Source organism: Pezoporus flaviventris, unplaced genomic scaffold, assembly GCF_033815535.1.
Source record: "Pezoporus flaviventris isolate CSIRO_AGI_PZ_B2104156 unplaced genomic scaffold, CSIRO_AGI_Pfla_v1 ptg000008l, whole genome shotgun sequence".
Taxonomy (NCBI): domain Eukaryota; kingdom Metazoa; phylum Chordata; class Aves; order Psittaciformes; family Psittacidae; genus Pezoporus; species Pezoporus flaviventris.
In genome coordinates this window covers 2,039,088-2,064,999 of record NW_026892556.1, presented here as the reverse complement: position 1 = coordinate 2,064,999, position 25,912 = coordinate 2,039,088, and the positions used below count along the sequence as shown (strand labels likewise).

Sequence of the window (25,912 nt, the reverse complement as noted above, 5' to 3'; positions counted from 1 at the left end):
ATCCTCCTGGCTCCTTTGTCCTTTAGCATAAAAAGTCATTTGTCAGCAGAAGAAACCAAGGTTTTGTTTTCCAGGCCAGATCTGGCTGTCCTCCCACTGAGACTTTCAACTCTTTATCTCAGGAATTGATGGTTTTGGATTCTGATCCTCTTTCCTTGGTGTTTGTATTGATTTCTGTTTTTTCCAGGAGGGTTATTTTCACTGTGGTTTCAAACCTATCTTTCTGTCTGCACTTACAGCAGGTAATAGCTCAGCTCAGTGAATTACACATTTCCAGGGCTCTGCTGGCCCTGGCTCTTTGCAGAAGCTCCCCTGGCAATCTGGAACTTGGGTATCCTGGATATTGCTTTCCCACTCGTGTGTCTCCAGGCTCATGTGGCAGCATTCAGGATGAGGGGAAGGTATTGTGCCATCCTGGGGACAGCATCTCCCTCTCCTGCCCCCCAGCCATGTCCCTGGTGCTGGCTCGGCTGTGCCCCAGCCTGCCTTTGGGCTCAGAGGCCAGTCCCTGTCATTCCCTGTGCCTGATCAGGAATTAATCCAATAGTCTCCATTGAAAAGGCGTCTCTGTTTCCTTCACCGCAGCACTGGCTTTTAGTCATCCAGTCTTGCAGAAGAAACATTCATGAGATCCTTTCCCCCAAACAACACGATACTTCACAATCATAATTAAAACACCCTCTGGCTGCTCTAATATTAAGCTCTTATTAGTGCTTGGAATAATATTTCAGATAAATGGGAAAGCCTTGTGCTCTATTAGCATGACATCCTCTTCTCCTAGCGAAGCATCTCTCTAACCTCAAAGCCTCCATACACCTCCGTGCGCTCTTCCCTGTTTGGCTCTTTGATGACATGAATACCTACACCTCCCCTGGGTTTCGGAGGTGAATGGAGCTCTCCCAGGGGGATGTATTGATTTGCTCCACGACGTTAATACCTTCCAACGTACCAGCAGCAAGATCCTGTCCGTGAATACTAAATGGCAGGCAGTTGTGCCCTAGGGGCTGGTAAGTGAGATCCCATATATTACACCGTGTGAGTTGTGTGTCATATTAGAGCAATCTAGTTTTAAAGGGCATCTTTCAAGCACAAACTAGCTTTCCCCCACACTTGACTGATCACACAAATAACTGTGATTAAAGGTCAAGTGCCTGGGTTTTTCTATTTTACTCCTTAAAAATTTATATGCAAAAGAAAACCTCGAAGTTAACATAGCGTGAAATTGTTATGCAGTTATGAGCCTTTAACGACGACTAAATATCACTTTTCTTCCTGGGTGGCTTGAAAAATCTCCAGTAATAATGGGTCACTTCTGCTTTCCACTTGAGGAAGATCATAAATAAGCCCTGACTTTTGCTTCCCTGCCCTCTAATGTGATGGAGGGAGGGTTTAATCGTATGAACTTGTGACTCCAGCCACCAGGGCGGTACCCCGGGCTCACCGGGAGCATCGCTTGGGCTCAGAGCACTGATGGGATGCAGCAGCACCGCAGCAATGCGCCAACCCATGCTGAGCTCTCACAGATGGAAAGAGCATTGATAAATGGATGGGGATTTTCTCCCCCGTCAAGATAATGCAGGGAAAAGGTAGTGGCTGTGTTTGCAGAGGGGCTGAGAAATAGAGGGAGGGATAGAAACACTCTCCAGCTAGGCTGGCTGTGTCCCCTTACAGGTGTCTGCCCTGGATTAGGTTTCACTAATGTGGGAGCTGAACAGAAAGGTTTGGGGCTGAGCTGGAATATGGGGAATTGGTGCTTTGGGGTGGGAAGACATGGAGAGCAAGTAGAAATATTAGAAGTATATATTGTCAAATCCAATTGTGAATCCTCTGCAGGCTGGCTACAGCAGCAGCATCTTCCTCTGAGCTGGCTGAGAGCCCCAGGTTTCCAACAGCTTTATACTCGAATGCAATGCCTCCCAAACGTCTCAAAAGAAAACATGCCTTAGGTGTTAATAAAATGCTTGGAAAGGCAAGATTCCTGCGGAACAGACTAAAGAAACATCATGCTCAGGGTTTTGAGCTGGTACCTGAGCTGCTCACGGTTCCTGGTCCTGCAGGGACTTTCAAATAGGTTTCACATGGGTAGTCCCAACTGACTTCAGGAAGAGAGAGCTTAGAAGCTGGGGTATGAGGCAAATGAACTGCAGTCACCATATCTAATTAATCTTATTATGCAATGTGCAAATCTGAGCCTGACTGGCAGCAGGCTTCAGTGGGATGCCCGCTCCAGCAAGCTTCTCATGCGTGGGGCACCGCAGAATTCAAGCTTTAGGGTCTAACGCTTTGAGGTGCTTAAACGGAGCGTGTTTGTGCAGACACACGACACTGCTCTTCTCCTGCAGCACCGGGACCTGCGGGAGCCTCCCCATTCAGTGCTGGCCACTGCAGTGCTGCCTTTCTCTGGGGCTTCTTTCTGGCTGACTCTTAGGGCAGCCGCTGGGCTGGGAGGACCTGGTGAAGAAGCGGAGAATCAAATCTGAAGGTAGAAAGGCAGAGCAGAGGGCTTGGCATAAAACTGGTACTCCTGGGGATCACTGAGAGCTGCCCTGCTCCTCTCCTGAGCCCTACGGTGCAGAAACAAGGCTCTGACTCGCCACTGGCTGCCTGTTAATAGCAACAGGGAGCAGATGTCATCCTTGGAGCGATGGGCACAGCACTGCGGGTTGTGGTTATGGTTGTGACCACAAGGATGCAACATCCCAGCATCAGGAAGGGCTGTCTGCGCCCCAGCGGTCCTTCCGCTTCCATGGGGTGTAGAATCAGCTGGGTTGGAAGAGCCCTTCAAGCTCACCCACTCCAACCCTTACCCCAGCACCGCCAAGGACACCACTGAACCACGGCGCTGAGGGCATCGCCGGCAGCCGGGAGCCCGCAACCGGACGCACCCGGTCGGGGCTCGGGCCGCCAACGCCATCAATAGGCTTCAGAGTGAACGCCTCGCCCACCCCGCCCCTTCCCGCTGATTGGCCGTTCCGGCCGCGGCCCCGCCCCGTCGTCGGTGATTGGCTGTGCTGGGGCCGGAGGGGCGGGGCTCAGCGGCCGGAGCGCGGCGGCGGTGGCGGCGCGGGGCGCGCGGAGTTGGCGGCGCCATGGCGACGGCGCGTGGCGGCTTCCCGCGGGCGCTGCCGGTGCTGCTGCTGCTGCCGGTGCTGCCCCGCGCCGCCGCCGAGCAGGGTGAGACGGGACCGGCACCGGCATCACCGCACCGGGCACCGGCATCACCGCACCGGTACCGCTCGGTGCCGCCCCGCTGCTCGGGCGTTGCGGTGCCCGCAGCCACCGGGAGAGGCCGGTGCGGTTCGGTGGCGGCTCGGCTGCGGTGCCGCCGGGTCCGCTCCGATGCCGCCGGGTCGGGTCCAGGAGCCCTTCCCCGCCGGGAGCGGCGGTGGCTCCGCAGGGGAGGAGAGGGACGGGGCGGGTGGGTCCCGGCGGGGTGCGTGGGTCTCCCGTGGAGAGGGGACTCGGGTCCCCGCCGTTACCGGAGGCGCTGGGAGGAAGAGAGCTCCTTACCGCGCTGGACCGGGGGGGGAGCCGTCCCGGAGCGCTCGCGTGTGAAACGGGCGAGGATGCGCCCGGTATCAGCGGGCGGCTCGAACCGGGGGTGAGGCGCGGCAGAGCGCGCAGGCAGGGACCGCTGCTGGCTGTGGAGGAGCCCCGGAACTGGGAATATGGGGAAATGCTCTTCTGGAGCCCGGAGAATCGGCTGCTCCGTGGGAAGAGGGTGTAGTCTGCCAAGGGAACTCCCGCTTCAAAGCAGCCACCGATATATTCCAGCTCCAGGACACGCACGGTACCGCTGCGGTGGTGTCAGTGGGGTTGTCCTGCAGAGCCCCTTGGGAAGGACCGCAGCCTTCCCGGGGTGTCACCCTCGTTAGGTCAGGGTGTTAATGGCATAGCTGAGAGTGCAGCCTAGAGCTCTGCAGCGGGAGTCCTGCTCCGTGCTCATGCTGGTGGAGACGCGGTGGGAGCTGCTCGCCGTACTCCAGGACCTGGCTCCCATGCCAGGAGGGGTGCACAGCACCGAGCTTCCCAGGTGGATATTTACTGGCATTTTCAGGGTCACTGAGTTTGCTTTCTAACGTGTCACCTTCTCTGCAGTTGTCCTGCTGGATTCAAAGGAATCGCAAGCGGAGCTGGGCTGGACCTCGCACCCATCCAACGGGGTAAGTGCAGAGCTGGGGCTGCCTTTTGGTGCTCGGTATTGCAAGTCCTGCAGCGTGAGCATCCTGCTCACGTGGAGCTGGTGGAGGGGGCTGACTGCCACCGGGTCACCTCGAGCTGGGGGCGTACGGGCAGCTCGGCATGAGCTGTTGTGTTAGTCAGCACCAGGCACATCGAGGAGCAGAGCACGGGTTATGGGAGCAGTGTGCTCAATGCGGAATGCCCCCTCCAAATGAATTTTACACTCCTGGGCTAAGCAAATGAATAGCAGCAAGTTAAAGCTTTGTGTTGTAGCACGAGCTCCGGAGGAACAGCTCGGCTCTCGCAGGAGGGCTGTGCCTGGGGTGGGATCATCAGCCCAGCATCACGTAGGGTTGGTCTGATTCAGGTCCAGGGTCAGTCTATAACCGTGTTCAGGAGGACGTGTTGGGAAACTCAGGAGTTGTGTTGCCTGTGGCTGTGGGTTCATTTTCCAGCATGGAAGCAAAGTGTTCAGAGGGAGTAGTGCTAGATCGTGGAGTCATCTGTGTTGGCCAGCTGTTAGTCTGCTGAAGAAATACTATTTTGGGTGGTTTTGGCAATCTTGCATAAGTCTACACCCAGGAAGAATTGCTTTGGGAGGTTGCCAGGTCATCCTTAAGGATGTGAGGGTGGAATCATAGTTTCCCTGATCAGAATCTCTGCTGGGAACTTTGGGGAAATACCATTTCATTTGCAGTCAGAGGGTTTGTCCTGTTCCAGCTCAAACTTCCCCTGATGGAGAAGCTGCTGCTACTGGTCACAAAGATATTTGTCCCCCTGTGATGGTGTGACTGGAGTCACATCTCCTTGGCCATCTTTGGCTTCTCTGGATAGCCCAGCCCCATCTGGCTTTATGCTGTGCAGATGGTCCTTCCTAAGGGACAGCATCTAGGGGATAAAGTCTCTGGCTTCTCAGCAGATGATGTGTCCCCTTTCAGAAGGTCTGATGCCAGTGCTCTTGTTCGAGGTGTGTCTCCATGTTTGTACCTCCGCAAGGAGCCCAAGTGTTAGGTGGTCCAGCAGCACCACTGTGCTCCTACAGCTTGAGGTTTTGGTGGGCTGAAGACTTGTATTGCCTATGATATAACGGGCTGTAGGTGGGGAGAGGCTTGTGGTGGTGGGTGTTTTTCTGCCAGGGCAGCTGGCTCTTGCTCATGGCAGCTCACGAGCTGTTTACAGCCCTTTGCCTTCTTTCCCCAGTGGGAAGAAATCAGCGGGGTGGATGAGCATTACAAGCCGATACGCACGTACCAGGTCTGCAATGTCATGGAGCCAAACCAGAACAACTGGCTGCAGACAGGCTGGATTGCCCGGCGCGATGGCCAGAGGATCTTCATCGAGCTGAAGTTCACCTTGCGGGACTGCAACAGCATCCCTGGCGTGACGGGCACCTGCAAGGAGACGTTCAACCTGTACTACGTCGAGTCCGACTCCGACCTGGGCCGTAGCATCCATGAGAGCAAGCACACCAAGATCGACACCATCGCCGCCGATGAGAGCTTCACCCAGGGGGACCTGGGTGAGCGGAAGATGAAGCTGAACACGGAGCTGAGGGAGATTGGGCACCTGAGCAAGAGAGGCTTCCACCTTGGCTTCCAGGACGTGGGTGCCTGCGTGGCGCTGGTCTCCGTGCGGGTCTATTACAAGAAGTGCCTGGCGACCGTGCAGAACCTGGCCGTGTTCCCAGACACGGTGGCGGAGACGGCGTTTGCCACTCTGGTGGAAGTGAAGGGCTCTTGTGTTGCTCACGCCCAAGTGGATGTGGATAACCCCCCCCGGATGCACTGCAGCGCTGAGGGCGAGTGGCTGGTCCCCATCGGGAAGTGCACGTGTGGTCCTGGCTTCGAGGAGAAGGACGGGGGATGCAGAGGTAAAAGCGGCTGTCGGTGTCCTCTGGCAGCCTTTCTCTGTGTCAGTCCGTGTCGCTGCCAGACTGCTCCAGTGCTGGAGCACGGCTCAGACAAGTGGAATTGCCTTTGGTCAGCAGTGTGATTCTTTTAGCTGATTGCTGCTCCCGAGCTAACGGCCAGACCTTGATTTGAAGGGTGGCAATTGGGTAAATGGGGTGCGCTGCTGGTAGCTGCTCTGCAGCACGGTGTTGGCTGGGCAGGCGTGCCAAAGCTCTGGGTACCATCAGGCATCTCCCATGGCTTTATCTGTAGCTATAAAATTAATCTAGAACATTAATATCCCCTTTGTCACGCTTTACACACGACTTAATAATTCAGGGACTTTATAGCTCTTGAGGTTATGTTTAATGACAGCTGTAAAAGTGGATATAACCTTTACATTAACAGGTCTCCCTCTAATGAGCCTGCTGCTGTGACCACTTTGATCTCACTTTCAAAGGCAGGTGAGAGCCAGGCATGGGATCAGCCCTGAGTGTGGGATCCTGGCTGCTGTGCTCCTCCTCTCAGAGCGAGGGAGCCTCTGAAAGTACTGTGAGGGGTGGCTGCCCCATCGCTGGCAGTGTTCAAGCTCCTCCAGTCCCAACCCCTGCCACGGGCAGGGACCCCTTCAACTAGAGCAGCTTGCTCCAAGCCCCTGTGTCCAACCTGGCCTTGAGCACTGCCAGGGATGGGGCAGCCACAATTTGTCACCTGGTAGAAAACAGATGGAGAGGAAAATGCCTATAAGTAAGTCCCAAAGAGGCACAGCTCCGCCGTGTTTGAGGTGTGCGGTGCCGCAGGAGAGCGAGCTTTCCCTAAGGGATCAAGTCTGCCCTTCAGGAGCTACTTGAAGCTTTCCAGATTGAAGTTGTGCCAGCGCTGCCGCCTCGCTCCGGGAGGTGGGAATCCTTTCCCAGTGCTCCAGGCAGCGCCCGTTCGCCTGGTGCCCTCCTTTAAGGCGACCTAATGAAATCCATCGGATTGAAATCTCAGCACTGCTCCTTGCTTCAGTGGCTGCGTGGCAGCTCGCCATGCTTTCCCCATCTGTTTGGAGTGGGAATTTACATAGTGAGTCCCAGCAGGCTTTTGCTAATGTTTCAGGTTTCTCCGTGTTGAGTTTAAATAATTCATATTCTCTAAGGAAAAACATTTGAAGTAATTTAATGGCTATAATGAAGTTCCCCCCCCATCCTTTCCCAGGAAGCAGGTCATTAGTCACTCTCTGCGGAGCAGCGTCTGATGCCTGGTCAAATAAGTTTTGGAGGGTTGAGAGCTGTGTGCTTGGTTTCGGAGCCCTGCATTAACACAGAGTGAAGCGAGGAGCTTTGAAAGGCTTCTGATGGAAGCATCAAGGGCTGTGGAAATTCTTCAAGGACAAAAGCCCTTGAGCTGGGGCAGGTAAATACGGTGTTAGTTTGGGGGTGTTAAAGCAGCAAATCTGGCTGTGCTGTCTGGTGGTGATGGTGGCTTTGGGTGGTGCGAGTCCACTGGCTCCTCCTTGCCTGTGAAACTGCTTGGCCACCACCCCTGTTGCAGCTCTTCTGGCCATGAGGGGTTGGACCGTGGGTTTATTCAAGGGCCAGATGCCTTGGGAAGCAGGGGTTGACCCTCACGCAGTGCCAGGGATGCCCGGTGGTTCTCCAGGCTGCCTTTGGTGCTGCTTCCCAGCTCCTGGTCCTCTCCCTTGTCCTTTATCTTCTCTGAGGACTTTCTGGCTGCCTCTGCAGTGTGGGTGTCTGAAAGCAGTTGCTTGTTCACCCCATTGACTGCCAGGGTGGCTTCATGTCCAGTGGTCCTCCAGGGCCTGGCTGTGAGCTGGATCCAGAATGGATCCAGGCTGGTGCTTAGGGCCAAGTGTGTGGCTTCTGTGCAGCAAGAAGGAGCTTTATTCCTTTATTTGCCACTGACCCGGTGAAGCTGTTGGAACTAAATCACAAAGCTGGTGTCCCCGTAACTGTGATTTAAGCGCTGAAATCATCCTGCCGCCCAGAGAACATTTGTATCCTCACACTGAAATCAGGAGATGAGAAAAGACTAATAGGATTTACAGCACTGCTAATGACTGCTGCAAGAAAGCTGAGCCTTTTCACTGTCCATCTTCCTCTATGGCACCACTCCTCTGAAGAAGCCCCAGTGTAGCTGCCAGGCTTCCATGGCTTTCTGATGCATCACTTTGGGGCTGGTTGAAATGCAGCCATCTCTGGGGGGGGACCGAGCAGCTTCAGCATCTGTTTCACATCTCCTCTCAAATAAGAGGAGAGGTTCTGTCACGGTAAATACATTTGGGCTGCTTTTATGTGGCTAATATCTATCTATAGCCAGACGCTGGCTTGCGCTTACCCTGATCTTAACACTCAAACCTGCTTCCAGCCGATGCACAGCAGGCATCCACAGTTGCACTGTGGATGATCTCCTGCCCACCCCTATTTGGTTTTCGGGAGGCTTCTCAGCACTTAGGTCTTCTTGCTCTTAATTTCACCAGGCAGGAGCTGTGGCCCCTTCCTGCCATTTACTTTGTGGTGCCTTGCAATAGCTTTTGTGTAAATGAAACAGCGATGGGGAGGATCGGCCTGACATTGGCGGTGAAGTTGTCTCTTTCTGCTTCACCTTTCCCATCCGATCCCTTGTAATATCTGCGAGGAGAATTTCAACAAAGCCCAAGGTTAATATTTACCAGCCAGATTTGCTGCAAATGAGACAACTTCAACCAGACGTTGAATTAATATGATGGAGACCGGGTTCCAGAAATAGCTGTCAGCCACTCTTCTTTGACAGCAACGTAAATCTGTGCTCGAGAGAAGTTTCCTTCTCAATTTGTTTCCCTCCACTTCTGACAGCACTGGGGGGAGCTGGCGCAGTGGTGCTGTCGTGCTGGGCAATGCTCTGCTTCCAACACTGGCATCGTCCACGGTGGGCATCCTGGCACCGTGCTTGTTCCAATAGGTGATTGTTTAGTGGCTGCATCTCTTGCCTACACAGGAATGATGCCGGGTTTAGGGATGAAATAGTTTCTAGTGCTTGGGCACACGTTAAACAACGTTTAAAACACAGCTCAAGGGGGGCATGGAGCTGTTGGAGGGAGTCCAATGGATGCTGCGAGGGCTGGAGCAGCTCTGCTCTGGAGCCAGGCTGAGAGAGCTGGGCTGGGGCAGCCTGGACAAGAGAAGGCTCCTGAAGGGGAGACCTGAGAGCAGCTCCAGTGCCTGAAGGGGCTGCAGGAAACCTGGAGAGGGGCTTGGGACAAGGGATGTAGGGACAGGCCAAGGGGAATGGCTTTAACCTGCCCAAGGGGAGACTGAGCTGAGCTCTTAGGCAGAAGCTCTCCCCTGTGAGGGTGCTGAGGCGCTGGCACAGGGTGCCCAGAGAAGCTGTGGCTGCCCCATCCCTGGCAGTGCTCAAGGCCAGGTTGGACACAGGGGCTTGGAGCAAGCTGCTCCAGTGGAAGGGGTCCCTGCCCATGGCAGGGGTTGGAACTGGAGGAGCTTTAAGCTCCCTTCAACCCAAACCACTCTAGGATGCTATGATTCAGCTGTACAGGCTGCTGGCCCATCTCATCTAGGTCATGCTTTGCCTAGACAGGTTGGACCAGATGATCCCTGAGGTCCCTCCCAACCTGGGATTCCAGAATTCCATGATTCTGTGATTCGTTCTAATTTAAATTATGGGTATCATCTAGTTGCATGCCCCTGCCATAGGCATGGACCCCTTCCACTAGACCTGGTTTCAGTCTGTACCGGGCTCATCCCTGCAATGTCTGTGTGAAGGACTTTGGAGCTTTACCAGGCAAGCTGATGTGGCTGCTGCTCTGGAAACATGGGGATAAGATGAAAGGCACAAGTCACACTAATGAGAAGGAAGCAGCCTTTGCTAATGGGAACTGCTTGTGGTGTAGGATGTAGTGCACGCTTGACACTGCATTAGGCAAGAAATGGCTTTTCTGATCTACTGAGGGATTCATCAGTGATCTGCTGAAAAATGAAGGGCACCGGCCTGCAAGTTCTCTGTGCTCATCAGCCTGAGCTCCCTTATTAATGGCTGGAACCGGGTGGCGAATCTAACACTGTGTGTAGTGTAATTATGCTTTATGGCAGCTTATAATTGCTTGTGTTAATGAGGAGACGAGCTTTGCGACAGCGCAGTCTGGCTTCTGGGGTGGCTCTTTGCTGCTGCTCTTTTCCTAACTCATTTTCAGCCTCACCCCCTGGTAATTCCATACAGGACTGTGCCCATGCAGAGGCCAGGCTGCTTCTGCTGCTGTGGATGGGCTCTCGGGTGCTGTAGGTCTCCTCTGGATCACTTTATCCTTCTCTCAAAGCCCTCCAGTGATGCCTTTGCTGCCTGCCTGGCTTTATGTCTAACACAAATCGCCCTTGCAGTCACTTAAGCTTATAACTTCTTGTCCTAGCGCCAGTGAGCAGTGAGAACACTTCTCTTGTGTGCCTTGCTACAGATCTCAGGCGTGTCAATAACATCTTTCCTGTGCTTGGTTTCTTGAATAATAGGGGATGAAACTGATAAGCAAAGCTTTTGAGGAGATCATCCTGCCTGGTGTGAGTACCGGGTTTGAGGACAAAAAACCACAGCTGTAAATAGTGTGAAATGGAGTAGTTCCTTCATTGCTGCCGGCTATTACTTGGGCTTACACTTGGTCAATGCTTTGAGCAAATTTAAAAGGAAGTCCTTGAGTTTTATTTTCCAAAGGGAAGTGCTGCAATAGAGAAAGCCCTTGCTTTTAAAAACCATCATCTTCCCATCTGTGTCCTGTCGTACCTCCCCTTTTAGTGCTTGTCTTGTTGCTTCTTAACATCATAAGCTGAATGGTGCTGGACCCGTTCACTTTGCACTCATCCATAGACTCATCACCCATTCATTTTACACTCATCCATTGACTCATCACTCATTCACTTTACATTCATCATAGGCTGCCCTGATGTGTGCCTTTGCCTGGCTGTGGTACCCGACGGCAGCGTTTGTCTCTTCTCTTCTTTGGGACAGGGAAATCAATGGGTCCATCCCAGTGTCCGCATTGAGAGATGCAGGTAGAGAGGGGTTTGTGCTAAAGGCAGGAGCCCCAGGCTGCTTTGGCAGAGGAGCGTGTGCTTGGGCTGAGTTTCTGCTTTGGAAGCCACCAGTGCACGGGTTGGGTGTGCGGGGGGCTGTGGGCAGCAGCAGTGCAGGGCAGCACCCTCCTGCCTGCAGCAGGCTGTGCCGCTGCCTTTCCTCTGCCACTGAATTTGCAGACATCAGCTTTAAAACCAGAGAAAAAAGGAGCCCCAAAGCAGTGGCCTGGCCCTGAGAGCTCCTGACACCATCTTTCTCTTAATGACAGCAAGCTCCGAGCGAGGCTGCTGTCCTTGCAAGTCTCAAGGGCTGTGCGGCTGCCTTGCGCATCAGCAGCTCGCTGCTGCGAGGGGCCAGCGGGCAGGGATGCTCCTGCTGGGGCTTGGTGGATGTGAGAGGGAGGGAGGAAAGAAAGCATCCGAAGGCCAGATGGGGTTTGCTGAGCAGGCTGTCTCCTTCTGGAAGATGCTTTTGGGAGCTGAGTGTGTGTGTTCTGTATGGCCAGGGCTTGCTCTTGCTGGGCAAAAGTTTGGGGTGGAGTGGGAAATGGTATTGGTGAGATGCTTTCCTCTGTGTTGCTTGTGTCCCATCAAGGCATTGTGTTGCTACAGTGTCCTTAGGTGGAAAATAAATAGTTCAATTAAAAGTTAGAGAAATTTCAGCAATTAAATGACAGCATTTTGTCAGTTAGTGGGAAGATACCTCCTGAAGCCTGAGGTCTACTTTCCTGTTTAAATACAAAAATTAATGGATCCAAATGTGCAGCGCCTGGGGCTTTTGATTTGTTTCATCTTTTATAGGTTAGCTTACAAACCTGTATGTGCTTCTGGAGTTTATTTTATCTTCTGAGTGATGCTTGAGTATTATGCATAATAAGTTTATTTTTCCTCCTGGGATTCTCTAAGTTGCACAAAGCACCAGCTTTTACTTTCATCACTGATGCAGCCACCAGCATCCCACAGACAGGCACAGCAGGGCCGGTGCTGTCAGGGCTGGAGCCAGGCATGCTGTGGCTTCATGGGGTACTTGTGGGGTGGGAAATGGGGCTACGCATCAAGTGGGGGCTGTGGGAGTAAATCCGTGCCTGTTGCTGAAGGAATAATCCCGGAGGAAATTCCCACTTCAAGTTGCCTTGTGAATTATGGTTTGGCTTTCTCCTCTTGCATCTGTGTCCTAGTAGGATGTGTCTGGAGCACCTTTGTGACCTGGGCAGGGTGACAATTGGAAGGCATAGAGAGCTTTGTGTTAAATGAATTTGGAGCATCCACCTCCATTGGCAGTAGCTTCTGTGGTAGCCGTGATGTCTTCTGGTAGATGCCGCTTTCCATCGGTCACGCCTATGAACCCCCCATGTAAAATATGCTTTCTCTTCAGTCCCTTTTTGGAGTAATGATCAAGCTTGCAGATATTTGTTATTTGGGATCGCATATTATATTGGTGTTCTACAGCGTGTCTGAAATAATTATGGCTATGGAAATTGTGGCAGAGCCAGACACAAATTACTCGATGACACTTAATTTTAGGGCAAACTACTCAGAAAATTACAAGCAGCACAATTCATTTGCCAAATTCTTGTCAGACTTAAGGTTATAGATACCTGGCTGCTGGGTGGACATGCATGCGCGCTAGATGGACGTGGCTCTTGTGTTGTAATACAGGGGAAGCATCTTTTGCCTGAGGCTGAGTTTGGGTGAGGGGATGCGCTTGGCAGGACCGGGTGCGTTGGGGATGCAGGTCAGTCACTCCTTCACAGGGAATCATTTGGGGAGTTGGAAGAGACACCAGTAGATTGCAGTTGGCTCAGTGGCTGTGCCTGCTCTAGTGTGTCCTTGAGGAACATTCCAGCATAAATAGCCATGAGGTTCTGCCATAGCACTGAATTCAAGCAGATGTATTCTTTTCTATGTTTCAGGCTTGTCTTAATATTCTTGGGTATTTAATTTGCTTTTGGGCTAAATCAGTGAATTTAATTTTGAGCTATTAAGAGCTCATTGTTGGAGATGCACAAAGATTTAGCCTCTGGATGTAGCTTTTCATTTCAATGCTCTTCAAATGATTTAACAAGGGCAAAAATTATAGAGGAGCATTGTCCTAAAGGCTTTGGAGATGCTGGGAATGTGCTGGACTGTCGGCTGCTGAGGGGTGTTATTGAAAACCAATTATTGAAACTGAAAAAGAAGTCAGAGGACAAGATGCTGTTGATTTCACCCAAGTGGTGCAGCCTGAAATGCCCATCCTGGCAGGCAAGGAACCAGGGTAGGAAGAGCTGGAGACCCGATCCAGGGCTCGTATTGATCGCTCCTTCGCGCTGACTTTGTCCCTCTTGCTCAGGCGCGGAGATTGGACACGATTTCTTTCCCTTGCTCGCCGTGGGGCTCTGTCACAGCATTGCTCTCTGCCTGCAAAGTATTGATTACAGCTTTTGCAATAAGACAAGGCAAGATTGCAAAGCCAGCGTGGAAAGGGAAGACAGGAGCCTCTCTATTACCCAAGGACATTTGTTGAGGAGGCTCTTTGACCAGCTCAATACACCACTGGTGCTGTATTTTGTCGGTGGGTTTTGTACAAGGTGCCCTGTCTGGTTTGGGGCAACTTGTCCTTGTCCACAGACATTCCCTGACCGCCGTCCTTCCGGGATATCCAGTCCAGTGCTGACCTTTCTGTTCCTCCTTGGGCCTGCTGCCCTGTCCCTCCTCCCGCTGTGCTGGCATGCAGCACCTCTCCTCTTAGGCGTTGATGAAATGTTTGGGACGTAATAAATAGTGACTTGCGTGGCTTGATAATGGAATTAAGATAGATGGAGGCTGGATGCGCCAGCCTGGTCCGGGGAGGGGTCAGCGGCAGCAATAGCTCCCGAGAGACACGTTGAGAACAACTTCATATTTTATAGGACTGATGATAACGGTGAGTTTGCAGGGACATGAGAAATGGATGGCGATGCAGTGCGTGGCGTGAGGACCTTTAGTGTGCCTCAAGGTACGTCAGTGACAGGCACATACACATCTATTCTCTGTGCTGCTGGGGTAAGGTGGGCACTGGTGTGTGGATATCTCAAGTACGGGCTGTGTGTTGGAAGGAAGGACCCCAGGGGTGGGGTGAGTGGGAAGGGGGATGCTCTGCATCCTGCCTGTGCTGGGCAGAGGACAGGGCAGACCTGCCTGTAGGGAATGGTAGGTTCCAGTTTGGGCGTCAACTGAGATAGGACCCCCATAATGATGTAGACCTTTGTCTTGTGTGTTTTCCCCCCATCCTATTCTGATGGTTGCAATGGCACGTTTGACCATTGCTGGGTGAAGGTTGGATGCAAATCTAGAAGCTCAGTCTGTCCTTTGCCAGGAGGGACTGCGGATCTGCTGGGGTGCCTTGACCCATGGGTGCTGCAATGGTTCTCGCTGCAGCACCCCCTTGGTGTGGCTGTTAGCTTCCCTGGGCTGCTGCCTTTCCTAACCAGTGTTTTTATGAATGCCTACTTCAGCAGAGCGAATTAACACACATTAAAAGCAGATGAACTTTGTCAAATACAATTCCATGACAAAAAATGGCAAGGAATTGATTTTGGAAGACAACCGAGTTGTAGTGTTAATTATAAATGACTGTATAGGCGTTCTGAGTGAAACTGCAGGCGTTATTGATTCACGCTGGCACGCACGCAGCTCCCCTGCTATCTGCAGGAGTTCAGCAACATGGGGAAGCTCAATAGTGCTAACGCAGGCAGTGTCCTTCATGGGGTTGTTTTCCTGCCTTCGAAGCTGTCTGCAGGGTTTGTGGGTCAAGAAGCTGACCTGAGGCAGTTTGAGGAGGGCAAAAGCAAGGCACAACCCATCAGAAGCAGTAAGAGTAGAAGCAGAGGGGGCTGAAAGCAAAGCAGCAAACTCTGATACGAAGAAAACGATACCAGACAGCAAGGAGGGATGAGCGTGGCTACGAGGGCATTGCTGGAGCTCACTCCTGAGACACAAAATGCCTTCCACAGCCAGTGAGGGGTTTGTCCTGCTGGTACCCAGAGGAGGTGACCCAAGGCTGTGGTCTTTACCAGGCACTGATGCTGGTGTGAGTGTGCTCGTGCACATGTGGCTGTGCTGTGTGCCCCTTCCCATCCCCTCCACCCTGCAGCATGGTCGCTGCTGGACCCTCAGCCTGTGTAACCCGTTTTTTTCCAGCTGTGAGATGGGCAGGAAGTATGTTTGATCAGTTTTTCTTGATTTTCTATTAACATTAATGTGAAGTTGTCTGAGTTAAGTAGCTTTATTCCTAAATCTGTGGCACAAAGCAATTTCAGCCTAGTATTTAATCTTCCATCTGTGTTCATTCTCCTAATATTTCATGCTAAGCTTCAGTATTTACTTAGGTCTCAGCCCCTTCCTCTCTGCAAAGTGATGAACTTTTTAATTAGAAGAGACTTGTGTAAGCTGCAGGAAATGGGTTTTTGGTTTTACTGCACCCTGAGATGTGTCTGGAGCAGTGTTGCTGCAGACAAGGCCAGGTTGGATGGGGCTTGAAGCAACCTGGTCTGGTGGAAGTTGTCCCTGCCCGTGGCAGGGGGTTGGAACTTTAAGGTCCCTTCAACACCACATATGGGTGTAGGAAAGTCCCATTTGCAGCCACAGGTACGTGGTCCCCAGGTGAGCGGGTGGCAGAGGGGAAATATCCTTTCAACCTGGGATAGCCCCTTGGCTCGCTCCCCTGGATTTCTGCTCCTTTAGGGAATGTTGTCTATTCCCTGTGAGGAGAGTTTCTGCCAACACAACTGCAGCCAGATGTGCTACTGGCCTGTGGTCTTGGGAAGGGCGCATGTGGAAGCTGTGGATCTATGGGGAGCGGGATGCTCTCTGGTTGGAAGCTTGCATTGAGCTGAACTGCTCCATGGGAGAGCAGCAGCAGGAGCAGCACCTAGCCAAAAGGCTGTGGGAATAGGATTCAGTTTGCTCTCCTTGGTTAAAAGCCATTTTTTCCCCTTGCCGATGTGTAAGCCAACATGCAGAGCCAAGCTGTGGATCCTTAAGGGCCAGCTCCTGTCTGGTTGTGCAGTCAATGTGCTGGCTGCACCTCCAGAGACCCGAGTCCTGTTTGTCTTGGATGGCTTTGTGCAAATCATGTGGTGGTTCTGTCCCAGTTTCCTGCTTGTCAGTGGGGTTAATGCTTCCGAAAAGGAAACTAAGGTTCACTTAATTGCTGGAGAAGCCCATCACTGCACCAGTTGGCTGTCATAAGTGTACAAGGTAAAGCCTGCTGACCAGCTGGTGGATACTGCCAGAGTGATGGATAACTTCATTTTACTGCTGCATGCGAAATCTTGGCCATGCTTCACTTGAACAGTGACCTATGATCAACCCTGGTGCTTACACAGCCTGCATCCTGCAGTCAGGTTGTCCTACTTGGTGCGCTTAGTGAGTCACTTGTAATCGCTGTTCATGGATTAACAAGATAAAGCTGTGCAAGCTCTGGTGCCCTTTTTGCTCCTTAATCGGGCACTTTTTAAGGCAAAACTTGAACTCGCAGCTCACTGTGGCTTAGGAAATGTTGAGATCCTTGCTGCTGAAGGAGAAGCTTCAGCATCCTTGGGGCTGCGACTCCCAGATCCCTGGCTGGAGAGGAGGGTTCTGCCTAGGAGCCACTGGATGGAAAACCTGGTTGGCAGGCTTCATGTGGCTGTGAGATGGAGATGTCTGAACTGCTGGGGAGGGCAAACCAAAGCTGTCCCATGCCAGCTGAGTAGGAAACCATGCGTTTTGCAGCTCTGCGTCCTCAACTGCCCCTGCTCTCCCTATGGCACAGACTGGGTGAAAGAGGACATTGCCTTCTCTTGATAGAGCCATCTGCTCTTGTCTGAGGAGCTGTGCTGGATGAGTTGGTAAGAGAAAACCTTTCCCATGGGTGCATCATGCCAGGTGATCTGCCAAGCTGCAGCACAGATCAATGCTGCTTGTTCTGCTACTCGTTTGCTCATGTGTGCATACAGTGTTCTATCAAGGAGGGAATGCGTGCTCTCTCTGTCAGTGAAATGAATAAGGCATGCCTGGTGAACAGGGAGTAGCTTGTGTGGGCAGAAATGATGGAGCTGGAGAGAGGCAATTAATCTGTCTGACCCATCCTGCTGCTTCTCTTTGGCTCTAGGAGAATGGCTTATTGAATTTTATTATTTAATAATTAAGTTGCAGTAGTAGCAGAGGACGAGGAACAGGCTAGAAAATAGCAGAGGGGAAAAAAGAGGATTTCATTCTATAAATTGATGGCCTGATCTCTTGCGAGCTGTCACGTACCCACAGCAAAAATGAGCACTGTGAAATCACAGGGACACTGAAACCAGCTGGGGACCAAGAAAAACACTTGTAGGATGAGGTGGAAGAGGGTGGGAGTTTATCTGAGAAAAGAAACGGAGATGCACACATGATGCATCACATGTGCCGGGGTGCTTTTGTTCTCCCCAAGTGTAAGGTGCAGGCAAGCAAGGAACAGCGTTAACAGCAAACCCACCGGCTCCTCGTGGGATGTGCTCATGCGGGGTCGGAGTGCCTGTGTTTATGGGACCTGCAGCTTGAGGTGGTTTGTACATTATTAACTCACCTCCTGAGAGACACTTCTGTAAACTTCTAGCTCGTAGAAAACATTGAGGAACAGCCCCAAAGAGCCTTCTAATTGAAGAGGTTCCATTCCCTACAGCGAGATGCCACCTGTACGCGGCTGTCAGGCTCACCTTTAAATCCAAGGCATGGCAGCTCTGTGCTCAGGCTTTGGTGTCCAGATCCCATCGGGTTTGTAAACAGGATTGAGCTGTTGTGCTCTGCCTGACAAAGGATGCGCGCAGGCATCGCGTGCCAGCGTCGAGGCTGTGATGCAGGGATGGGATGAGCTGCTCCCTGCAGCCAGGGAGCTGGAGCTGCAGCAGTTACGTGCAGCACTGGAGCCCGTGAGCCCCTTCCCATCCTGGCTCTGCTCTCTGGGTGAACATCTCCCCATGGCCTCCAGCTGCTGGAAGAAGGCGGGTTCTGAGCCCTGGCTCTTGAACCCCTTGGGTCACAGCTGCAGAGCTGGGAGGAAATGCTCAAGTGTTCGGGGAATCGTAGAACCCCAGCCTGGTTTGGGTTGAAGGGACCTTAAAGCTCCTCCAGCTCCAACCCCTGCCATGGGCAGGGACCCCTTCCACTGGAGCAGCTTGCTCCAAGCCCCTGTGTCCAACCTGGCCTTGAACACTGCCAGGGATGGGGCAGCCACAGCTTCTCTGGGCACCCTGTGCCAGCGCCTCAGCACCCTCACAGGGAAGAACTTGTGCTTAATGTCTAATCCAGATCAACCTCCGATAGAGGGAAGTCTCTGTTTGTTACTTGGGCATGGCTGGAATGGGCCTGAGGAGCCCAGATCTGCTTCCCACAGGCTTTGCTTGCGTTGGGTGACAACAGCACAGGATCTTGTCCAGCAAAAGCAGGGTGTTTTTGTTGTGTCTCTTATGGATGGAAAGGAAAAGTCTCTGCTGTGTGTGGCTGCTCTCAGCTCTGCCAGGCTGCTGTCTGTCATGTGCCGGCAGCCAGGGGATGAAGGGACCATTGGGAGTACAAACCTCAGCCACGGTGCTGCGGTCCCTCCCCATGTATGACTGCACTGAGTTCCAAGGGCTCTGTGGTAGGTGGAATAACCTCCCCTTAAATGCTCCCATCTCAAGCAAGGATCCTGTCTGCCCCGCGCTGAGCCTGGTGCTTTGTCCTCAGCTCACAGCTGTAGCTGCCAGTTTTATATCATGCTAAAAATTAATGAACCAGAGTGCACCAGCATCATCTGCTTGGAAGGAAGAGTCTCAGCAGCCAGCTCCTTAAAGATGATAAGAGAGGGACTGTGCGAGCGGAGCTGCTCATCGAGGAGCTTTACAAGTGATTAAGTTTAAGCATCCCGGGAGCTGATGACGGGGTAGGAGACAGCAGCACCACAGCAAGAGGATGCAGAAGCCAAGCAAAACACGAGATCCCGCTGAGCCAAACTCCTGCCAGCCCCTGCACCAGCTCCAGTCCCTGGCGCTGGGGCCACCAGCGACGCCAGGCGTGCACGCACAAAAGGCTGTTCCCTTTTCAGATGTTTTAAGGTCAAACTGAAGCTGTTGCCAGCTCCTTTATGGAGCTTTACAGCCTTTTTTTGTTGGGTTTGTAAAGTGGAAAGTCTTTCATGCAGCTTCTGGGTGTCCTAGCAGGGGGATTGCTTGGAGGATGCATGCTACTTGTAGTGAAGATCAAGCAAACCCTTGTCCGGTGTGCGAGTTGTTTGTCTATCAAAGATGCTTTTCAAAGGGAAGCTTGGGTCTGCCCTGTTAAAGCAGCTTGATCCTGCTGCTGGTTAACTCCAGCACGTACCCGGGTGCCCACGGTGACTGTGAATGATGCACAGTGGTAAAGCTGTAGCTGCTGCTGACATGGCCTTGTGACTTGGGTTTGTGTGTGGAGCTCTGGTGAGGGATGAGGTCTCCAAGTTCTCCCTTTTCAGTATTCCTCTCCTTTTGGGGTTGTTGCTGAGTCTTGCTATGGCTCCGGTGTCATTTCTGCTTTGCTCACCTGACACTTAAACCCAGAGCCGTGTGTTTTCCATATCCCCCATCTTTCTGCAGCCACCTCATCCTCCAGAGCCTCCAGCTCCTTCCATGCCTTGCTCCAGCTGACAGCTGATCATTCCTCCAGGCTGGAAGCCAGTGCAGAGCAGCAGCATCCAAATGTCCCTTCTGGATCAAACCAAAGGCGCATCTCTCTTGGTGCCAGGGTCATGCAGGACTGAAGGCAAGGAGCTTGGAGGCTTGTATTTACTGGCCAGTGGTAGGTAAAGGATGTACAAGTGTACAGGGAAATGGAGTCATCAAACGTGTCCCGAATTCACCTTGTGGTGCTCTTCCTTGTCCCATTGGCAGTGCTCAAGGCCAGGTTGGACATAGGGGCTTGGAGCAAGCTGCTCCAGTGGAAGGTGTCCCTGCCCATGGCAGGGGTTGGAGCTGGATGAGCTTTAAGGTCCCTTCCAACCCAAACCAATCTGGGATCCCATGATTCCCATAACTCTCTTTGTCTTTTCAGCTTGCCTCCCTGGATTCTACAAGCTTTCCCCCCATCTCCCTCTCTGCTCTCCCTGCCCTGAGCACAGCTTTACACATGAGGAAGCCTCCACCTTCTGTTCGTGCCAGAAGAACTACTCCAGGTCTCCGTCAGACCCCCCCTCTGCCTCCTGCACACGTAGGTCTCGCTGCAACATCTCCTTGGAAAGCAAGGAAATAGGGATCCAGACTGTCCTGCAGCACAGAGCCAGGGGATGCCCGGGATGTTGTCTGAGGCCCCATGCATGGGAGCTTCACCTGGGTACAGGGAGTCCTGTCTGCGCTGTGGTACTGCTGCAGCAGGGAGGGGATGTGGGGTCTGTCCCTGTGCCATGCAGCTCGCAGGCTGGTGAGACAGACGTGAGGTCGGGCTTGTGGGCTCCCCAGTAAAACTCGAGCACAGTCATTTAGTCAATAGAGTTGACAGCTTTTAATTAAATGGCCTCTAGTTAATTGGATTGGACTCCAGCTTCTCCAGTGATGGATGCTCTCCAATGATGAGAAACCCTCCTGCTCTGCCCACGAGTGTCTGATGGGTGGTGGGGTCCCTGCCGCTGAGCCCCAAGGCGGTGCTGGGTGCTGCGTGAGCCTTGCCTTGCTATGCAGGCACATTCCTCCGGTGGGAATCCTCCCTTTGGTGTCCCCACCATGCTGCACCCATCAATGCATCCACATCCCGTTGTGCTCCCTAAGACCACGCGCTCTTGCCGTACCACCAGCACCTGTGCTGCTGCTCCCATAGGTTTGCCCTTCCCCCTGGGTAGCACTGATGATGCTCTATGACCTGTGATGCTCTTCTGCTTCCAGGCCCTCCCTCCGCCCCGAGGAACCTGGTCTACAGCCTGCGGCAGTCATCCCTGGTGCTGGAATGGAGCGCTCCGGCGGATGCGGGCGGCCGGAGCGACCTCACCTACAGCCTGTGGTGCGCGCGGTGCCCCACGGCTCCGCGGGGCCGCTGCGAGCAGTGCGGCAGCAGCGTGGGCTTCGTGCCGCAGCAGACGGGGCTGGTGGAGCGCACCGTGACCCTCGTCAACCTCCTGCCCCACGTCAACTACACCATCCGCGTGGCCGCCCTCAACGGCGTCTCCGGCCTCAGCCCGCAGTACGCGGAGGTCAACGTCTCCACCGGCCTCGCAGGTACGGGTGGGACCCATGAGGGTGGTTGCGGAGGGGAGGGTCAGGGTGGGTGTAAGGGAGAAGCTCTTCCCTGTGAGGGTGCTGAGGCGCTGGCACAGGGTGCCCAGAGGAGCTGTGGACCCTGTGCTGTCCATGTAACGCCATCAGTAAACTGCAGTAGATTCGAGCCTGCTTTCGGGAAGGGACAGGCAGCGCTGCTGTTGTTAAAAACAAGAGGTTAAAGTCAGCATAGGGAATGGTTTGGGTTGGAATGGACCTTAAAGCTCCTCCAGCTCCAACCCCTGCCACGGGCAGGGACCCCTTCCACTAGAGCAGCTTGCTCCAAGCCCCTGTGTCCAACCTGGCCTTGAACACTGCCAGGGATGGGGCAGCCACAGCTTCTCTGGGCACCCTGTGCCAGCGCCTCAGCACCCTCACAGGGAAGAGCTTCTGCCTAAGAGCTCATCTCAGTCTCCCCTCGGGCAGGTTAAAGCCATTCCCCTTGGCCTGTCCCTACAGGCCCTTGTCAAATTGATTTAATCTTTCTCTTCTGCCCTGGTCTGTGGCGGTTTTGTGTTCTTCCACCTCACATCACGTTTCCGTTCCCTTATGTGAGGGGCAGCAAGTACCCAGCCCTGCCCCGGGTGGCCAGAGGGGCTTGATCCCTCCTCAGCTGTCAGTTGTGCCTAAGGAGAACCAGCTCTGCCTTATGTCCTTGTCTGTTCCTCTGTGGTTACGCTATGAATTTGCATGAACCCCCTTTGCCAAGCCACAGTTAATGGAGATGGATGATCCCCACGTACCTCCTGGCAGGAATTGGCCAACAATTTCATCTGATGAGATTAAACTTTGATCTTGTTATAACTAATTTTCCCACCGCTTGATCAAGTGTTTGTGCACACGGTGTTGCTTTCCCTTCCCTCCTGTAATGGTTCCTGTGCATCCGTGGGGTGGATGCTGTGCTGCAGACTGCTCTCCGGTGGAGGTGTCGCTCCTCATTAGGATCTCTGCTGTTCAAGGATGGATTTAGCTCTGGGAAGATCTCGTGTCTTCTGAGCTCAGGCTATTCCTGAGCTCGGGAAGGGTGAGCTTGACAAGGTCTAATAATGAGCCATTCATCCAGAGGCTTCCTCCTGGTGTCAGGCAGAGGGAAGAGGGATTGAAGCTGCCTCCTCACCTGCAGCATCAGGTCTGAGCTGGGGACAAGAGGCTGGGTAAGGGCATTGAGTGCCTTGTGCTTTGTAGGGAGTGAAGCAACCGCTCCATCACAGCAACGTGTGCCTTAGCTGTTTGTTCAGAACAGCTTTTCTTCGGGGTAAGTGGGAATCTCAGCCCCTCACTCGAGGCTGCATACTCCTGAAGGAGCTGAAATGCGCGTGAAGAATATGGCATAATTAATCTTGTGAAGTGCTCGGAATCAATGTCTCTTGTGGAGCTGTCGAGTCTCCGGATGCAGATGGTGGCTCACAATTAGCCAAGCAGCTGAGGCTCAGGAAGCTTCTTAGAACACTTCAATCTTGTGCTGCTGAAGGTGTGCCCTCCTGAGACAGCGCCAGGCTGCCCTGGTACCCAGTTGCTCTCCTTTGGCACTGTGGGCATGAAGTGACAGTGATGATGAACCTGCGCCCGTGGGCAAAGAGGGGGAGCTGCTCAGAGAAAGGGAAGACTTCAGAGGTGTCACAAGCAGTGGTGACTTCCTTGGTGGCTGCGATGCGATGCTCTCAGAAGTCATTTACAGCAGCAGGGAAGCTGCAGCTTCAGAGGAAAAATTAAACAAAGAAACAAGACCCTATTTAGCTGTCAGATCTCTGCTCCTCTAAATATAGCTCCGAATGCAGCTTTCGCACTGCCCTTCCCCTTCAGCAGTCACAAGGGGGAATTAGCAGTTGTTCATTGTATTTGCAGGGGAAAAGAAAAGATGCTCTTTAGTCTGCAGGAGGCCAAATTAATACTGTGTTTTTTCTAATCGGGCCCCAGCATGGGACTAAATAAAAGTGTTTGAGGAGAGAAGGGAGCTGTTTACCTGCAGGAGTAGAGCTGCATTAGCTATGTAAATGCCTGCTCTGGGACGATGTCATTTATATTCCCGGCAGGGATCAGCTCCGATCTTAAAGGGCTTTTAAATCTGTTGCAGATTAATAATGCAGCCGGGGCTGAAATGCATTCTCCTCTCTGAGACTGTGGAGAAGTGGTTTGTGCTGAATGAAGTCTCGTGGAGTTCTCTGCCTATGCAGCCCAGCCCCAGCAAGAGCATGCAATGGGTCTGCAGGATGAGGGGCTGGGCTTGTGGGGTCTTTGCCATCCATGCAGCAAGATCCACCCCTGGAAGAGCTTCATAGGAGCTGATGAGGCTGCTTTTTTCGGTTTGGAAAGAAGGATCCTGGGGCAGGAGTTGCTTGGGGCAGTGGCCAATGCGTTTGCTGTGCTGGGGAGGATGCTGGTTGTCCCCAGTGCTGCGCTGCAGGGTGGCAGGGATGCTCAGGGTGATGGCAAGCTCTGTCCATCTGATGGCTGCTCACCCTATATGGGGACCAGCAGACAGCACCAGAGGATGGGCTGTGTCTGCTCCTGTTTGCTGTGTGTCTGCTCTGCTGCCCTGGCAATGGAAAGGTGCAGAGAGAGCGTTCCTGGGGCTGGGTGGGCACCAAAGAAGCTCTTTCTGCTGCAGGCACTCTTGGTTCTGCTTCATCTCAGAGAGGAACGGTGCTTGCAGTTGTCCCTCTTTGGGTTTTGGATGCAATGGGTTGTTCATTGGAGGGACACGCTGCCCACCCCTGGTTTTACTCCTTTTCTGCCAGTAGACTGGTTAATTAAGAGGACTAAACCCACATCCAGCTGAAGGGAGTGTATGAAATGAGGCACAGTGCTGAATAATTTAATGTTTGCTTTTTCAGAATAGAGGCAATGTTGGGGGAGCTTAAAATATTGATGGGGAACACGTTGGTTTTTTTCACAGTGTGAAATGCTTTATGGTCTGTGTGATTTTCTTTAATGCCTTTTAGACAGGTTTGAGGCTAGCGCCTGCTTTTCTGGCATGTACCATGGGCTCTGCTCTGCAGCCCATCACCGAGTGGGATTACTCCTGATGACTTTGCTAACAGTCAGGACCACTTGTTGGGGTGTTTTCAGTCTGTTTGGTAGATTCAGAGATACAGGAGGGCATCTGTGTGATGATTTATTGATGGGAATCATATAAACCAGCAAGGAGCACTTAACTTACTTTACAAGGAGCAAAACCCAAGTGGAGTGTTGGGCTGATCTCAGCTGCCCCTATCACTTGTTGTTCCATACAACACGCAGGGATGTGCACTCATGCAGAGGCCAAGGGCTCGTGGTGGGGATTACCCCGCTGTCCAGTGATGAGCTGTGAGCGTGCTGTAGGTTCCTGTTTGTGCACGTGGGGTCAGCGTGTGTGTCTGCAAGGCTCCACTCCAACAGCAACAGCCTGGACCAGCCTAAACCTGGCTCTGGTGAAGTGGAAACCAGGAGCAGCTTGCAGGGTTTGGAGCCAAGGTGGGGCACGTTCAGCCATGCTCATTATGGGCGTTTGAAGAGCCACAGGAGGACATGGGGCTTCCTGCTGGTACCAAGCTCACACGAGCGCAGGGGGCTCCTGGCTGCTCTTTCAGCAGCAGCCAAAGGGACCTGGAATCAACAAGCAAATCATCATGAATAAAACATCAGGAGGACCTTTTTTCTTCAGCAGAGATTAATGAGCTAAGTAACAACCACAGCATTTCACGGACACTTAGGGTGACTTTCCAGGGACTCCATAGGAATCTTTTGGGGATGCTCAGGGTCCAGCAAACACCCTGATTTTTGCAGGAGAAGCAGGACAAGCCAGAAATAGCTGATTTCCCCTTGCAGCTTTCATTGTGCTTGTGCAGGGTCACTGCAGCTTGCTCACCCGGGTGTGCTCTGGTCCATGATGCTTACCAGGGTGATGCAGGGAGGACCGTGGCTTCCAGCCATGTCCAGGCTGATGCTGTGAAGGGCAGGTTGGGCAGCCCAGAGCCACGCATTTGAGAGGCTTTTGTGCCATTTCCCATTTCCTCCTCACCCTGAGAGGAGACTTTCTGCCACCCAACCAGGACTGCTTCTGGCACTGCCCTGGGAGAGCTGTGAAGACCTCACCTGATGTGTTCAGCCCATGGGGAGCTCAGTTTTTCCAATGAATCCTAATTTCCTCACTAATGAATCCGAAGCTGAGCAAAAGCCTCCAGTAGAACCCTTATTATAGTACCAGGTATTTCATTTCCCTAGCACACAGCAGCCCCTTCCTCCCTGCTCTTGCTGGTGGATGCCCTGGCTATGGGCAGATGATCACATCTGAGCTGCTGCTGCCTTGCTCTGGAAAGGTAAGGGATGCTGTGTCCTTGGCTGGCTCCTGAGCTGCTGCAGACAGTCTGACAGGTCCAGCTGGCTCTCTGCTGGTGCAGGAAGGGAAAGACTTGGGGAAGAGCAGCCGGGATGCTGCCAGCAGGCAGGGATGCTGCTGCTGTACGGGCACTGAGCACAGCTCAATGGCTTGGAGGCAGGAGAAGGTGGTCAGAGGAGGAGACAGCACGGAGAAGGCTCTGGGAATGTGGAGATGAGTGCAGCAAAG

The 25,912-nt window shown here is 53.0% G+C and overlaps 1 protein-coding gene across 1 annotated transcript in view; it reads left to right on the top strand.

The window, feature by feature from the left end:
* Nucleotides 1-3,078: 3,078 nt before the first annotated feature.
* EPHA10 (EPH receptor A10) overlaps nucleotides 3,079-25,912 on the top strand; it is a 35,541-nt gene continuing 12,707 nt past the window's right edge. The window contains exons 1-5 of the mRNA XM_061449859.1: nucleotides 3,079-3,174; nucleotides 4,099-4,163; nucleotides 5,383-6,052; nucleotides 20,174-20,329; nucleotides 20,998-21,327. Of these exons, the coding sequence (XP_061305843.1) occupies nucleotides 3,090-3,174; nucleotides 4,099-4,163; nucleotides 5,383-6,052; nucleotides 20,174-20,329; nucleotides 20,998-21,327 (1,306 nt within the window). The 5' untranslated portion in view covers nucleotides 3,079-3,089. The remainder of the gene's footprint in view (nucleotides 3,175-4,098; nucleotides 4,164-5,382; nucleotides 6,053-20,173; nucleotides 20,330-20,997; nucleotides 21,328-25,912) is intronic.